The sequence below is a fragment of the Vulpes vulpes genome, unplaced genomic scaffold, assembly GCF_048418805.1.
Source record: "Vulpes vulpes isolate BD-2025 unplaced genomic scaffold, VulVul3 u000000899, whole genome shotgun sequence".
Classification (NCBI taxonomy): Eukaryota; Metazoa; Chordata; class Mammalia; order Carnivora; family Canidae; genus Vulpes; species Vulpes vulpes.
The window spans coordinates 1,952,359-1,967,285 of record NW_027325780.1 but is presented as its reverse complement, the minus strand read 5'-3'; the positions used below and the strand labels follow the sequence as shown (position 1 = coordinate 1,967,285).

The window sequence follows — 14,927 nt, the reverse complement described above, 5'->3', positions numbered from 1 at the left end:
AAAGGGGAGAGTAGCTCTGGGTTAGGGCAAAGAGGGAGCCTGGGCCCAGCCACGCAGGGCCAGCACCGTGGGGACCAATGCCACAGACCCCTCGGCTATGGTGTGAGAGGTGGTGGGGTGGGTAAGGAAGTAGGGAGACTACTGAAGATGTCATGTCCAGGAGAATGGTGATGATGACTTGGGTGGCAGTAGGGAAAAGAAGATGGGGACAAGTGCATGGAATATCTTTCTGAGGTTGCTGATGGATTGAATGCGCAGGGAAAGAGAGATGCATCCGAGGAGATGCCCAGTTTGTGGAGGTTGGTGGTGCCCTTTAGAGGCAGAAGGGCAAATTGAGGATAAGCTCAGAGACTTATCCCCAGTTGTTTGAAGGGACTGCCCATGTTCAAATCTTCAAGGTCACAAGCCCAGGTGACCTTGGACAAGCCTCTGACCTTTCTGTGTCTTCTCCCCCCTCCAAGTGGGGGTCCTGATAGTACCGACCTCGTAGGGTGGTCTTTGAGGATTAAATACGCGGATATGGGTAAAACATAGGTAAATACCATGTAATTGTTACATGGGGGAGGAAGTCAGCTTGGAAGGAAATAATGGATATGTGAGGCATAAAAGCAGATGCATCAAGTAGATGTTTGCTGCATAAGACCACCAGTCAAAATAGAAGTCTGGGCTGGATTTACAAATGTGAGAGTTGTTTGCATATAGCCCAAGGGAAGGCAGAAATAACCCCCAGCAGGATTAGAGGGAAAGCAAGGAGATTTTCCATTTTAGAAGTATCTATTCTGAGGTCAGGCAAAGGGGATGGGCTGACAAAGAATAAATTCAAGCTGGGGTGGCAAGAAGAAACCCCAGGTAGGGGCCCAGGAGCCAAACTGAGAAGGCACAAGTCTGGCTGGGTTGACCGTGAGTGACACATGCTTCTAAGAGGTCAGGGTTTCTTCTGATTGTAATCTCTTTCATGGAAAACACAACCCAAATAGCTTGTGTGTCCCTATTGTCCCAAATTTCGGAATCACAGTGGTCTCTTAGTCCAGCCCAATACCCTCCTCTGATACCATATTCCAGTGCTCTTGCTCTGAGGCTCCCCTGATGAAATAATTGTATTTTAAAAAGAACAGAAGGGGAGCATGGATCTTTCCTCATTTGAGTTGAAACAAGAGGAAATGCACACATTTCCTCTGGACCTCTTGGAAGTGCTTCACATGAGGCCATGATGTCACTAGCTTCTCTCGCTTCCATCAGGCACCTGAGGCTGCCAATCCCTGCTTTTCTCACCCCCTGCTTCTCTTCGCTGCCCCTGGGTGGAAAGCATGCCTGCAGCGGTGATGGGGAGCCTTCTGTCTGCAGTGAGCTATTCACACCAGCCTGTGGGAGAAGCTGAGGTCCCTCGTGTTCGCCCTGGAGGACCAGAGTGGTGAGCAGTCCTTGCCTCTGGCATCTTACCTGTTGTTTCCTGGGGCTGCCATAACAGTGTTTCACAAACGGTGTTTTCAAACGAGAGAAATGTATTCTCTCACACTTGGAGGCTGGCAGTCTGAAAGCGAGGTGTTGGGAGGGCCATGCTTCCTCTGAAACCTGTGAGGAAGTCCTTCCTCACCTCCTCCAGCTTCTGGTGATTTGCTGGCAATCTTCAGAGTTCCTTGGCTTGCAGCTACACAGCCCTGATCTCTGCCTTTATGGTCACATCCACTCCTGGGTGTCTCTGTCTTCACATGGTTGTCTTCTAAGGATACCAGTCGTGTTGGAGTAGGGGCCTGTGTCACTCCTCAGCCTAACTAATTACATTTCAATAAACTTATATCCAAATAAGGTCACATTGTACAGTATTGTGGGCTATGCCTGCCATATATCTTTTTGGAGGGTCACAATTCAGCCCCTAACACTTGCCTCCCTTGGCCATATTCTATAGCAGGGCCTTTTTTTACAAAATGCTTTCTTTGCTTTGGAAAACCACCTCTTACCTGAAAAATTGAGTGAGAAGTCTCACATCTTCCAAGTTAATAAATGTGTGTGTGTGTGTGTATATATATATATATATATATATATATATATATATATATATATTCTTTTTTTTTTGTAGTCTACTCCATTTTTCCTTCTATCATAAACCTTCACGACCCAACAGACTATTTAGACATTGAGCAGAGAGTGATCATTTTTCCACAGCTCTTTAAGAGTTCCTAAGTCCTGGAGCTTTATATGAAGTATTGATTTGAAAGCTTAATTTTTGGATAGGGCCTTTACAGGACTTTATGAAGTGATGACTGATTTAGCTTTACCTCACCCTCAAGATGTACCTACAGCAGCAGATGTTCTTGCTGTAAAGCATTTGGCTTTAAATACATTTCTTTTCAACAAGGTTGGCACCTTGTGTTTTTCTCTTTCATTCATTCTTCTGAATATAAGTGTTTTAACTTCTTGCAAGCCCCATATACTTTGCATGAAAAAATGAGTGCAACCAGCCTTCATATGGCCAAGGACAGATAGATCTCTCTTCAGGGGGTGGCAGCAGACAGCTCAGCAGGCCCCCACTGGGTCACACCAATGGCTTCAAGGCATCAGGTGCTCTGAGTGATCTCCAAAGGATAGTTTTAGAAGGTCAGACAGAACTCTATTGACATGAAGATGGTTCAAATGAGATGCAGCCCAGCTTAGTAATCAGGAGCAGAGGCTGAGGAGAATGACCATTTGCTGGCTGTGTGAACTTGGGCAAATTACTTAAGCATCAGTTGCATCATGGTCTGTAAGTAGAGTGTATTACATCTGCCTTACAAGTGTACTGTGAGGATTGAATAAGCTCAATGCAGGAAATGTGCTTAGCACAGGACTTGGCATACAGTAAGAAGCAACAATTTTTTTAAAAAGATTTTACTTATTTATTCAGAGAGAGGGTAGAGGGAGGAGCAGAGGGGGAGGGAAAGGAAGAGGGAAGGAATCCCAAGCAGACTTCTCGCTGAGAAGGAAGCCTGATGCAGGGCTCATCTTGGGACCCTGAGCTAAAACCAATAGTCAGACACTCAACTGACTGAGGCGCCCAGGCACTGCAAATAACAACAATTATTAATGTCAAGAGCTTCTGTTAGTCCCCTCCCCCTTTAATTTAGACATTCCTTGCTTTAATTTATTTTCCAACTGGTTTCAGGATCATTGTCCCTTTGGGGGCATCTGAAGGTCACGTCACGTTTGAGAAAAGGAAAGCAACCAAGTGTTTAAGGGATGCAGATGGACATCCGATCAAACGTAATTTTTTTTTGGAAAAATAAAACTTTGCTAAGTATTTGTGTCCTACACTAGCATGACACTTTGTTAGGGTGTTAGGGTTAGTGCAAAAAGAGGAGGTCAAGCATTGATTAGTAATTTAAGTGTTAAAGAAGGAAGCCTGCAATGAAGCAGGCCACGCAAATAGTTTTGTCTGTAAAAATGCCAGCATTCCTGACACAATGAGCTCATCATCAAATTCTTCTTCCACCTCCCATAAAAGAATCTATGACTTATTTACTCATTTTGCTTTGGTTTTCTGGGCAGCTGAGAATGGAATAGAGTAGCAGTTCTCAAACTTGAGCATGCATTAGAATCCTCTGGAGGACTTGTTAAAACACAGATCCTGAGTCTTGGCCTCAGAGCTGTCGTTTCATTAAGACTTGGATGGGACCTGAGAATTTGCATGTCTGACAAGTTCCCAGGTAATGCTGACATGGCTGACCCAGTATCTATACTTCAAGAACCACTAATGTGGAATCCTGTGAAGCATTGTGATATGATAGAGAGCACAGGGCATTTTAGACACAAGCAGGTGGGTTCGCATTCTCAGGCCATCCTTAGTAGCAGAGGCATATTAAGCAAATAATTTCTCTGAAATCAAGTTTTTTCCATTTTAAATGAGAATAATAAAATCTACTTTGTTAATGTCATTGTAAGACTGAAATAGGTTGTCTATAAAGCCCTTTGTTCAGAGCCTGGCGTGTGCTAGTTTAAAAGCTTCTATTCATGGGCAGCCCCGGGTGGCTCAGCAGTTTAGCGCCTGCCTTTGGCCCAAGGTGTGATCCTGGAGACCTGGGATTGAGTCCCACGTCGGGCTCCCTGCATGGAGCCTGCTTCTCCCTCTGCCTCTCTCTTTCTCTGTGTGTCTCTCATGAATAAATAAATAAAATCTTTAAAAATAAATAAATAAATAAAAGATTCTATTCATTTCTTTACTATAAGATTTTTTTTCATAGTTCATGTAGATATTTTTGAATATTCTGGGTAACCAAGTCTATCAAATGAATAATACTGTTTATTTAAATGACTGAAACAGTCTTAAAATTTTCATCAAGATTCTGCTTCAGAATTTCCAAGCCGGTTTTCAAACTGGGGTGTGTGTACGTGTGTGTATGTGTGGCTTTTTTCTTTTAATTAAACAAACAGTTCCTGCCCATTTAATTCTTACTAGGTGGCAAATTACATAACACACTGGGAATTTCAACCTTCTCTAATTTTGCGCATAGGAATTTAGCATATTTTGATGTGTAGGTAGTAGAGGGCAATGAAGGTCATGGCTAGAATGGAAATCCTTTTCATGAGCAGTTGGAATCTGACTGCAATTTTGTCTTCTTGGATTTAGCAGCAACCATGTAAATACCTGGGTAGCACAAAATCACCAGGGAACTTCTTAAACAGATAGAGACCACCTTAACACCTTATTTCTGAAGAACGTGTTCAATATGTCTAATGCAGGATTTGATTCATATGCATTTTAAAGAATTCCCCTGGGTACAGACACTACAATTCAAGGAAGACTAGGAGTGGGCTGGAATGGTCATGATTGCATTCAAATACAGATTTTACTGCCTACCTAGCTTATGTGGGCTTGAGCAAATTCTCCAATCTTCCTGAACCTTGGTGTTTTACATGTGAAATGGGTTGCTCTACTCATCGGGGCTGTTGTGCAGGTTACACTAACCCATATGAAGTGTCTTGCGTGGTTCTAGGCATGAAGCACTTAAATGCTTTAATACTGTGGTGGTTCTTTTAAAACGCCAGACACATAAGGTGGACAAATAAATCAACACAAAAGTTCTGAGATGGATGGAACTGAAATGAAGCCAATTGACTCTGTGAATCCGTAAAATATTTATTAAGCCTCAGAGAAAGAGGATTCTCTGAAGATTATGTGGAAAGTGACTGATTTCTTACAGGTGCCTTTAGATCAGACACATTTACAACTAGTTTTTGAACTGTTAAATCATTCTTATAGAATTCAAGCTATTTTGGTTGTATTGGAGCAAATTGTTCAACTTAATCTATTGAATCAGCAGATTATCATTTTTTACTGTGCCAGAACATTTGTTTTCCGTTCACTTTAATGTGACAAGATAATGTCCTGTCATGAAAATATTAAGCACTTCAAGAGAGCCTAAATGAAGCCATATAAGCACAAGACAGCAGAGCCAATATTGTTCAGTAGCAGGGTAGGAAAATCAGTTTAGAAAGAAAACAATATTACTGTAGAAACATGTTCTTATTCCAAGAGTAGGAAATTCCATATAAATTCATGTTCACTTGTATTTGTCTCAGCACCTTTGTGGTTGTTCTATAGTTTCCTAACTAGTTTTAAGATATTTTATTCTTCATAAGATGGTCTTTCCCAGCTTACTGACATGTTTCTAATTTGTGTGTTTAAAATTAGTATCATGGCACTTTTCATTTCCATACTGTTCCTGAAGATCTATGCAAATGGAGCTTTCAAAAGGGAATTTATCAGCTGCAACTGCACACCTGTTAAACAAAGCTCAAGAACAGGCAGTCCTAATGGGGTTTTCATTGTGGATCCTTTGGTGTAGGGTTCCCTAAGGACAATGGTCAGCATTAATTAAAACATCCTAAAAAAAAAAAAAAGAAAAAAAAATATCCTGAAGTCTGTAAACCGCAGTTGCTTCTGTGTGAGGTGCAGTGAAGAGCTTTGAGTTATTACTTGAAAACAATGATACAGGAAATTCTCACTTTCTAATTGCTTTCATGCAGATGCCGCTTTAAAGTAAATATTCTTCAGAGTCACTGGGATTAACACAATTTATTGCTTTAGAGAATAAATGTTTTCTATTTCTAATTTGTTACACAAGAAAGAAAGAAATAAATGTTTTCTATTTCTAATTTGTTACACAAGAGGGGGGAAGGAGAGGCCTCTTTGTATATGTGGCAAATGTCATATTGCCTGCATGTCTGGGAACAGGAGAGTCTCTTGAACTTTGACTCCTTAAGGGAAAGAAAATGTCGCAAATTATGGGTTATGCTTCTAGCATGCATGTGCAAATTCGAACTAGTGGCACTTTCAAATATTTTCTTCCAGGGTGGACACCGAGGGACAATACACGATTACCCGGGCTTCAGCCCATCAGTGGATGCTGAAGCCATTCGCAAAGCAATCAGAGGAATTGGTGAGTACTGCTTCGCAATTCCTCTCTTCATGTTGAAGCAAATCAGGAAAGTTAGAATTTAAAAGCGCATTGGTTCAGTTTGCCCAAGTTGGCTTACTTGACTAGAGAAATTATAAGGGACTTTTAAAAACTGTGAAGTAGTGGGGTGCCTGGGTGGCTCATTGGATTAAGCATCTGAGTCTTGATTTCAGCTCAGGTCATGAGCTTGGGGTCTTGAGATCAAGCCCTGTGTCAGGCTCCACACTGGATGTGGAACCTGCTTAAGATTCTCTCTTCCTCACCCTCTGCCCCTCCTTGACCCCCTCTAAAAATAAATAAATAAAAATTGTGAAATAAGGAGGAAAAATGCATAAGGCACCGAGTTTTATTAAATCTTAATATTTGCCACGTTTACTTCCTATGAAATAGTATATCACCATCACTGGTACCAACAGGAGTGATCATCATAATAAATTATTATAGATAACATTCCTGCTGATTCTTCCTGGACCTCTTTCCCACCCCATTTCCTAGGGATAAAACACCATCCTAAAGTAGAGTTTATTCCCATGAAACTTTTAGTTCCTTAACTACATGTGTACGTACATATTGTTTTGCACGGTCTCTAACAGTATAAACTGGAATGATACTGTGTGTTGTAAGTACATTCTTCTGCAACTTCTTTTTATCCCTTAACATTTTGTTTTTGAAATTTATCCATGTTGCTCTGTTTAGCTATATTTCATTAACTTTACTTTCATAGTAGTCTATTGAATTATTATAAGATGGGATATTGGTGGAACATGTAAATTGCCTACAATTTTTTCTATTATAATATAAAAATGCTGCATTGAACATTTCTGCTTGTGTCTTGTTGTTTGCTAGCATTTCTTTAGAATATAACAAATGGAATTTCTAGGTTGAAGGTGTTCACCTTCAAATTAACTAGAAATTTTGCCAAACTGCTGTCTGAAATGAATATGCAAGTGAGCATTCCTCCTGACAGTACATGAGACTTACCCTTGCTCCCTATTCTCACCAGTACTTGCTAAGGTCACACTATTCTGATTCCCAATTGAGTAGGTCTACAGTTGTATCTCATCCTGTATGTGTGTTTGCTTCCTCTCTCCTCCCTATCCACCATGACTGATATGGCAGTCTCCTCCTTTCTTGTTCATTTGCTCCTTCAATGAATTATGTCTTCATGTCTTGGATTGTCTTCTTCATGATTGGCAAGATTGTTTTGCAAATTCTGGGTACAAACTTAAAAAAAAATTACAATCCATGAAAATATCTTCTCCCAGTCTGTGTTTTTCTTTTAACATTGGTTATATGACTTATATTGCATAGAAATTTTAAATTTCAGTGAAATCAGATTTGCCAGTATTTTTCCTATGTATTTTTTTTGTAATGAGCTCATAAAGATATTCTCCTGTATTTTCTCCCCAAAGTTTTACAATCTTATTTTTCGCTTTGAGATTTTCAGTCTACCTGGAATTAATGCTTGTGTAAGTTATTTAAAGGTATCTAATTTTATTTTCTCTCATGTGGCCAGTTGATTGTCCCAGCACAATTTATCAAATAACACATCTTTTGCACACTGATTTGTAATACTGCTTTCATCTTGAAAGTTTCTCTATGTTTCTGCTCTGTTATGCTCCATTGGTCTGTTTGCCTATCCTGTCTCAATACCACATTGTCATAATTACTATTCTAATTTTATAATTAGTGTCTAGCAAGAGGAAAGCTTTTCTTGGCCCTTTGCCCTCCACTCTGAATTTTAGGGTCAGTTTGTCAATTCCATGAAACCTCTTAGGGGTTTTATATCAGTATAATATTATCTTATTTCTGTCTGTTTGGGTTTATATTTTTTCTGTCTTTAAATGGCAGTTATTTCTTCATTTATCTCTATGCCTTCCCTACTTATGCTCAATGTTGAGTAGACTGTTCCATGAGGCTAATGTCAAATTGAATGAAATAATAGTCTTACATTCCATTTCTTTTATTAATACTATGTTTCTTCACAAACTTTTGCATTTTGGGTTGCAGACCTGATTTGAGATGCTTATGAGGACCATTACTGATGTGTTCTCAGTCCAGAGCCAGGTGTCATAATGGTATTTGCATTAGGGATGTGTCAGATCCAGTCTCTGAACCATGAGGCAGCTTGTTTTAATTTTTGGTCTTGAGCATGTATAAAACTAAGAGGTGAAAAACCTCCTAGCATGCAAACTTCATGCAGCTGCCAGTAGTAGTAGTTACTTTTGAAGTCTAGGGGCAAAGGGCATACAGATGCAGAGAACGGGTAGAAAATTAGAACAGAGACTTCAGGCAGGAGCTAGACCCTGATGAGCAGGTGTATGAGCTAAGGGGCTTGAGCTTCATCCTGAAGGTTATAGAGAGCCATTAGGATTTCAGCCAAGGGATTGACATGATCAGGCACATTTTAAAGAATTAGTGAGGCAGTAATGTATGATATGAATTGTAAGGTGGCCAAATCAGGAGGCTATTGAAGTTTCTAGGTGAAATACGATGTGTACACAGGGGCAGAGACGAGGACAGATTCAAGAAATGCAGATGATTGCTACAATGTAGGGAGGGAAGAAAAGAAAGGAGTACAGGATGACAGCCAGGATTTTTGGTTAGATGGCTGTATCTGTAGTGATGTCATTGATAAGGGAACATAGAATGAGAGACGAGTGACAGAGGAAAGAGAATGAGAATGAATTCAACCCGAATTTTTCCCTTCCTCTATGCATTGGTTTCAAATGATTCATCATGTTTTCTTTTGTTCACAACAGATATTAAGCATCTTTGGGTTGATGGTGAGTAAAATTACTTTCGTTTCATTTAGGAACCGAAGAGAAAACGCTCATCAGCATTCTGACTGAAAGGACGAATGCACAGCGCCAGCTGATTGTTCGGGAATATCAAGCAGCATATGGGAAGGTACAATTTGATTAACATAACAGCCAGTAAAGAGCTAATCACTATGGATCAGGGATGCTCCTGTGTGATTACACCCATGGATCTTTTGTTTCAGGCCGAGTATAACAGAAAGTACCTTGTGTATCCAGTCAATAGCCTGGAGTTTGAGTCCTGGTTTGGCCCTTAACAGGCTGAATGGGCTTGCTCATGTTATTTGATCTGCCTAGGCCTTAATTTTTTCACCTGTTGAATAAGGAGGGTTGTCCTAGACCAGTGGCTTTAAACTGGAATGATTCTGCTCCCCAAGGGATATTTGGCAATATCTTTGATTATCAAGTGAGGGGGGGGGATGTTTTTGGAATCAGTGGGTGGAGGTTAGGGATACTGCTAAAGATCCTGTGATGCACAAGATGGACCACACAGCAAAAGAATTATCTGGCCAATTATCTGATAGACCCTGTCTTAGATCATCTTTGATTTCTCTTCTTACTTTTTTTTTTTAAGTTTCTTTTCTTTTTCTTTTTTTAATTTTTATTTATTTATGATAGTCACACACAGAGAGAGAGAGGCAGAGGCACAGGCAGAGGGAGAAGCAGGCTGTATGCACCGGGAGCCCGACATGGGATTCGATCCCGGGTCTCCAGGATCGCGCCCTGGGCCAAAGGCAGGCGCCAAATCGCTGCGCCACCCAGGGATCCCCTCTCTTCTGACTTTAAAATACCTTTGTAGTTGTAGATTTAATTTATTCAGCAAATGAAAATTTACTAAGTAGCAGAAACTATACAAGAACTGTGCAAGAACGTTTGTGGTTTTTCCACATGGTATATTTGTTCAGTAATAAACTCTTCTGTGTCAGGAGTCGAGTATCCCTCTGGATCTGGGGAAGAGCATTTCAGACAGAAGGCACAGCACATGCAAAAACCCTGAGGCAAAAACAAGCTGAGAATATGTAAAAAACAGACAGACTTCTAATATGGCAGAAGTACAGAGACTAAGGGGAGTAGATGGAAGAGATGGGGTTGGAGAGGGTTAGAATATGCTGGGCCATGGGGTCTTCGTACAGAGTTTAGGTTTTATTCCAAGAATGATAGGGAATCATTGGAAGTCTGTAAGCAAGGGAGTACTAGAAAATAATTTACATTTTTGAAAGATTATTTTAATTTCTGTGGCTCACAAACTGTGGAGGGGAAAGAGTGGTAACAGAAAGCAGTCAGGCTGTTGAGACCAGGTAAGAACCGAGAGAGTGTTTTAGGTTTTTCTATTAGGGCATAATATCCTAGGAGTAAAGACTGTGTCTCACTTGATAAAGTTTTGGAATATAGGTGAGGTTTGGTGGAGTGAGGTCTGGAGCTGACGACCAAGAAAGAATTCTTGAGACGTCTTTGGTGCAAAATGGTGGTTTTATTAAAGCCTGGGGACAGGACCCGTGGGCAGGAAGTGCTGCTGCCCAGGGCCTGTGAGGGGTGGCTGATTATATACCTGGGAGTGGGAGGGGTTTGGGGATAGCTTACTCTCTAAGGAATTCTGGAAGCACGGTTTCTAGGGCCTTGAGGGGACCAGCATTGTTGGGGAAAGGTTACTTATTACCATCTAATAAAACCTGAGTCATGAGACCCTTCAGATGTGTACCGGTGGGCCATGTGCTTGGAGGATGATTGTCAACACATGTCTTGGACGTTTAGAGTTAAGGGGAAATTTCTAAAGGAATTTTTATATGTTAAAGTAGACTTACAGGTCCTGGGGGTCTGGCTAAGATTGCCTTCTGCCCTTAACGAAGTATGAACATCGAGGCAGTTGAGTCTGTAGAGGAATGTCACTCTCCTTGTTTCAAGGACTTGTCAGTGTGCTTTGTCCTCAGCTAGCCCTGTGTCCCCCCATCATCACTCACCTTTAAATGCTTAGCTCAGAGCAGATGCCCAATACACATCTGTCAAATTAAATTAATTGCCAAGCTTCCTGACAACACACAACACTCGTGTCTAGAGGACACGAATGATACGTTGGCCTTTCAGGATTTCCAAATACGGAGGAAGGATGAGGTGAACGGTGACACCATTTCTCACAGTGGGATGGAACGAGAATGTGTGGAGTCAGATTCAGCTGGAAAGTCCTGGATTGAGGAAGATGGCAGTAGAGTTTAGCATTTAGAGAGGAAACTCCCTCTGGTAATGAAAGCAGAACTATTGACACTTGGCTCTATCTCATTTGTTTTGCCTGCCGCACCCCGCCAAGCCCCCCAATGGCATAGTAGATGTTGGGATGTAGCACATTGTCATAGCAATCTGGGAGGCTGCCAGCCTCTGTCTCAGAGCTGAAAATAATCAAGAGCAAGAAAAATAATAATTCAATAATGCTCCTTTGAATATTGAAAATAACCATGTTGCCTGCCTTCAAGCAGAGGAAACGGACTGTACATATATAATGTGTGAAACAGGGACAAAGGACAATAAGAAGCAATGCCAGCCCCATTATATTTACGGTTTTCCCTGCTGTTGTTGCCAGAAAACTGCTTTGATGACTCCTGGTCCCACACGCTTAGCAGAGGCAGGTGACCAGGCACTGTACTTCCTTCCCTTTTCTCTCCAGGGCTCTTTGGCAGTCATTGAGAAGCATCTACTCATGAAGCTGGGTGTGATTTATAGGGCTCCTCTTCCTCTTCTTCCTCCACCCCAACTCAAGTATTGAGAGCATCTGGGGCCTGGGAATTGCATTTTGATACACAGTTCCTATCTGTGGCACTTATGTAACCTCCTCCCCTGGCTTTCCTTCCAAAAACCTATAAAACAGAACATTTTGGAAGCAATCACAAAATGCAGTGATATGCTTAGAAATATTTCACCATTTCTCTATTCCTTGTGAATTGGCATGTTTTTGTCTGAATTGATACATTTGTTTATCTTTCATGATGTGACTTTAAAGAAAGAAAAAGGAAAAGTACTTCATGCTTTCCTCTTTGGGTTTTTTTATTTTAGGAACTGAAAGATGATTTGAAGGGTGATCTCTCTGGCCACTTTAAGCAACTTATGGTGGCCCTTGTGACTCCTCCAGCAGTGTTTGATGCAAAACAGCTGAAGAAATCCATGAAGGTATGAGCCCAATATGAACCATTTCTGCCTAAGATTCGACTATGTCAAGAATAATGATTTACTTCCAGTGCACACTTGAGATATGGGTGTAAATAGGATAGACTTGGATGTCATTCTGATGCTGTGCTACCCAAGTGTTAGAACAATCCTGAAATGGGGGACGATTGTGGAACCTTGAGCCCAAGTGTTCCTGGGCTGAAAGGATATCATCTTTATCCTAATTTCATTTCCTTGGTTTTGGACTCAAAGAGTCAAATTTATTACTTTGTTGTCACGGAGAGTAAATGGCACCATCATCCACCCCATTGCTTAGGTCAGAAACCTAGGATTACCTTTGATCCCTTCTTTCCCTCACTCTTCAAAGCTCCCCAAATCTATCTGCAAGTTCATTTGCTCTTCTCCCAAATAGGTCTGCAAGTCTATCTATCAGAAATGTATGTGTGTCTCTCAAAATCCATTACTACCTTTCTAGTTCAACCATGACCATCTCTTGACTGGACAATATCAGTGCCTTCCTAATTGGTCCCTTGCCTCTATTTTTGCCCAGCTGGAATCCATTCACCAAGATTTATTGCAAGAAATTTGTTACCTAATTATGGATCTTACTATGCACATCTAAAATCTGTTGGGCAGGTTGTCAGGAAGGGCAGGCTGGAACTCTTAGCAAAGCTGGAGCTGCTGCCCACAAGTAGAATTTTTTCTTCAGAGAAGCCTGAGCTCTGCTCTTAAGGCCTTTTAACTAACTAAATTGGGCCCACCTAAAATGTCTAATATAATTTCCCTTGCTTAAAGACAATAATGGATTTTAGTTACATCTACAAAATACCTTCATAGCGGCACCTAGATTGTATTTGATTGCATAACTGAGGATTGAAGCCTAGCCAAGTTGATAAAGTTCCATTAAACTGCCCACCACACCCTCTCCTCCCTCTCTCCTCAATTCAATTCTATAGCTACACTGGCCTTCTCTCTGCTGCTTGAACAGTCTAAGTCTATTCCTACCTTGAGGTCTTTATATATGATGTTCTTTCTATCTGGAATGTTTTCCCTCCATATATTTTCTATCAATTCACTCCGTTTTATTTTCTTAATTGCACCTATTACCATCTAAAGTTAGCTTGTTCCCCCCCCCCCCCACTTATTTGTTTTTTTATTTTTTTGTCCATTCAATTAAAAGGCAAATCTCTATCACAGTTGGGAACCTCATCAGTCTTGGTCTGTATCTTCTGTTCCAAGAGGAAAACCTGCAATGAAGTAGATACTCAACAAATGTGTTGATAAGAACAAGAGGGAGGAAGGAGACTAGGTCCAAGGAATAAGCTGTATTCTAACTCCTTATCAGAGATAGGACTTTGTCTTCCTTGGAAGAGATATGGGCCCCCAAGAAGCAGTTAGCAAGATGGAATGAAATACACAAGAGACTACCTGGGGGAAATCTTATGAAGGATAAAGAGGAGACAGAGCAGAATAGGTTGGGTGAAGCTTCAGATGGCAATACAGGTCTCTGACACACATAAAAGGAGAGAGGGAGGGAAGGAAGTAGGCTCAGATAGGAAGAGCTTCCATATAGAGCTCTGAGAAAGTTGTGGCAGGCCAATGGGGAGCTTCTGAGCAAAGATTGCCCTTTGGAGAAGTCCCAAGTTGGGCAGAAATGACCCAGCTCTGGTACTTCTTCCATGTTCGGTAACTTGCTGAGAGCAACTTGGAGGGAGCATGACTTCTTGGCAAACTGTGGGGCAGATCCAAAGCTATGGCAATTGGAGTCTATGGACCAACTACCTTATTTGCAGCAGATTCTCTTAAAATGAAATCTGAGCAGCACATTTCTATGGCTGCCATTGGGGGACAGTTTAGCAGATGTAATCATAGGATTAGATTCACCAACAAGGATTAGAAAAATTTCTCTCTTATGCAAAAGAAATCCATAGTGAAGCAGTCCAGAACTGGGTGTCATAGCACTATCATTATCAGAGACTCAGATTCCTTCAGTCTTGAGGTTTTACCATCTTCAACCTGTAGATTGCACTTGTTGGCTAAAGATGGCAACTCAAGATCTGGGCATTGTATCTTCATCCCAGTCAGCTAAAAAGACAGTAAGAGACAAAGAAGAGTTCATTTTCTCTCTTTGAGGACTCTCAGAAATTGTATGTGGTACTTTACATATATTCTATTGGTTATCACCTAGTTATATGAATAAACATAGTTCTAAGGGAAGCTGAGTAATACAGTATCTATTTGGGTAGCTATGTGCTAGTTAAAAATTGAGGGTTCTATTACTAAACAAGGAAAGTAAGAGATGAGGTCCATTCAATTTTGCTGTGAACCTAAAACTAACCTAAAAAATAGTCTGTTTTTAAATTAATTAATTAATTAATTAAAAAGGAGAGATGTTGAGGGCAGCTAGGAACCTCTGCCACAGAGGGACAGAATTCAGCCTCAGTTCATAAGCTGCATTGACTTTCTTTGATCAAGTCCTACTGTAAAAGGCTTGAAGTTGCAGTGTGATTCAGTGATCTCAGTA

The 14,927-nt window shown here is 40.9% G+C and overlaps 1 protein-coding gene across 3 annotated transcripts in view; it reads left to right on the top strand.

The window, feature by feature from the left end:
• Nucleotides 1-14,927, top strand: part of ANXA3 (annexin A3) — a 62,373-nt gene that overhangs the window by 25,510 nt on the left and 21,936 nt on the right. For all 3 annotated transcript variants that reach the window (XM_072745523.1, XM_072745522.1, XM_025998222.2), the window contains 3 exons: nt 6,326-6,413; nt 9,247-9,341; nt 12,293-12,406. In XM_072745523.1, the coding sequence (XP_072601624.1) occupies nt 6,326-6,413; nt 9,247-9,341; nt 12,293-12,406 (297 nt within the window). The remainder of the gene's footprint in view (nt 1-6,325; nt 6,414-9,246; nt 9,342-12,292; nt 12,407-14,927) is intronic.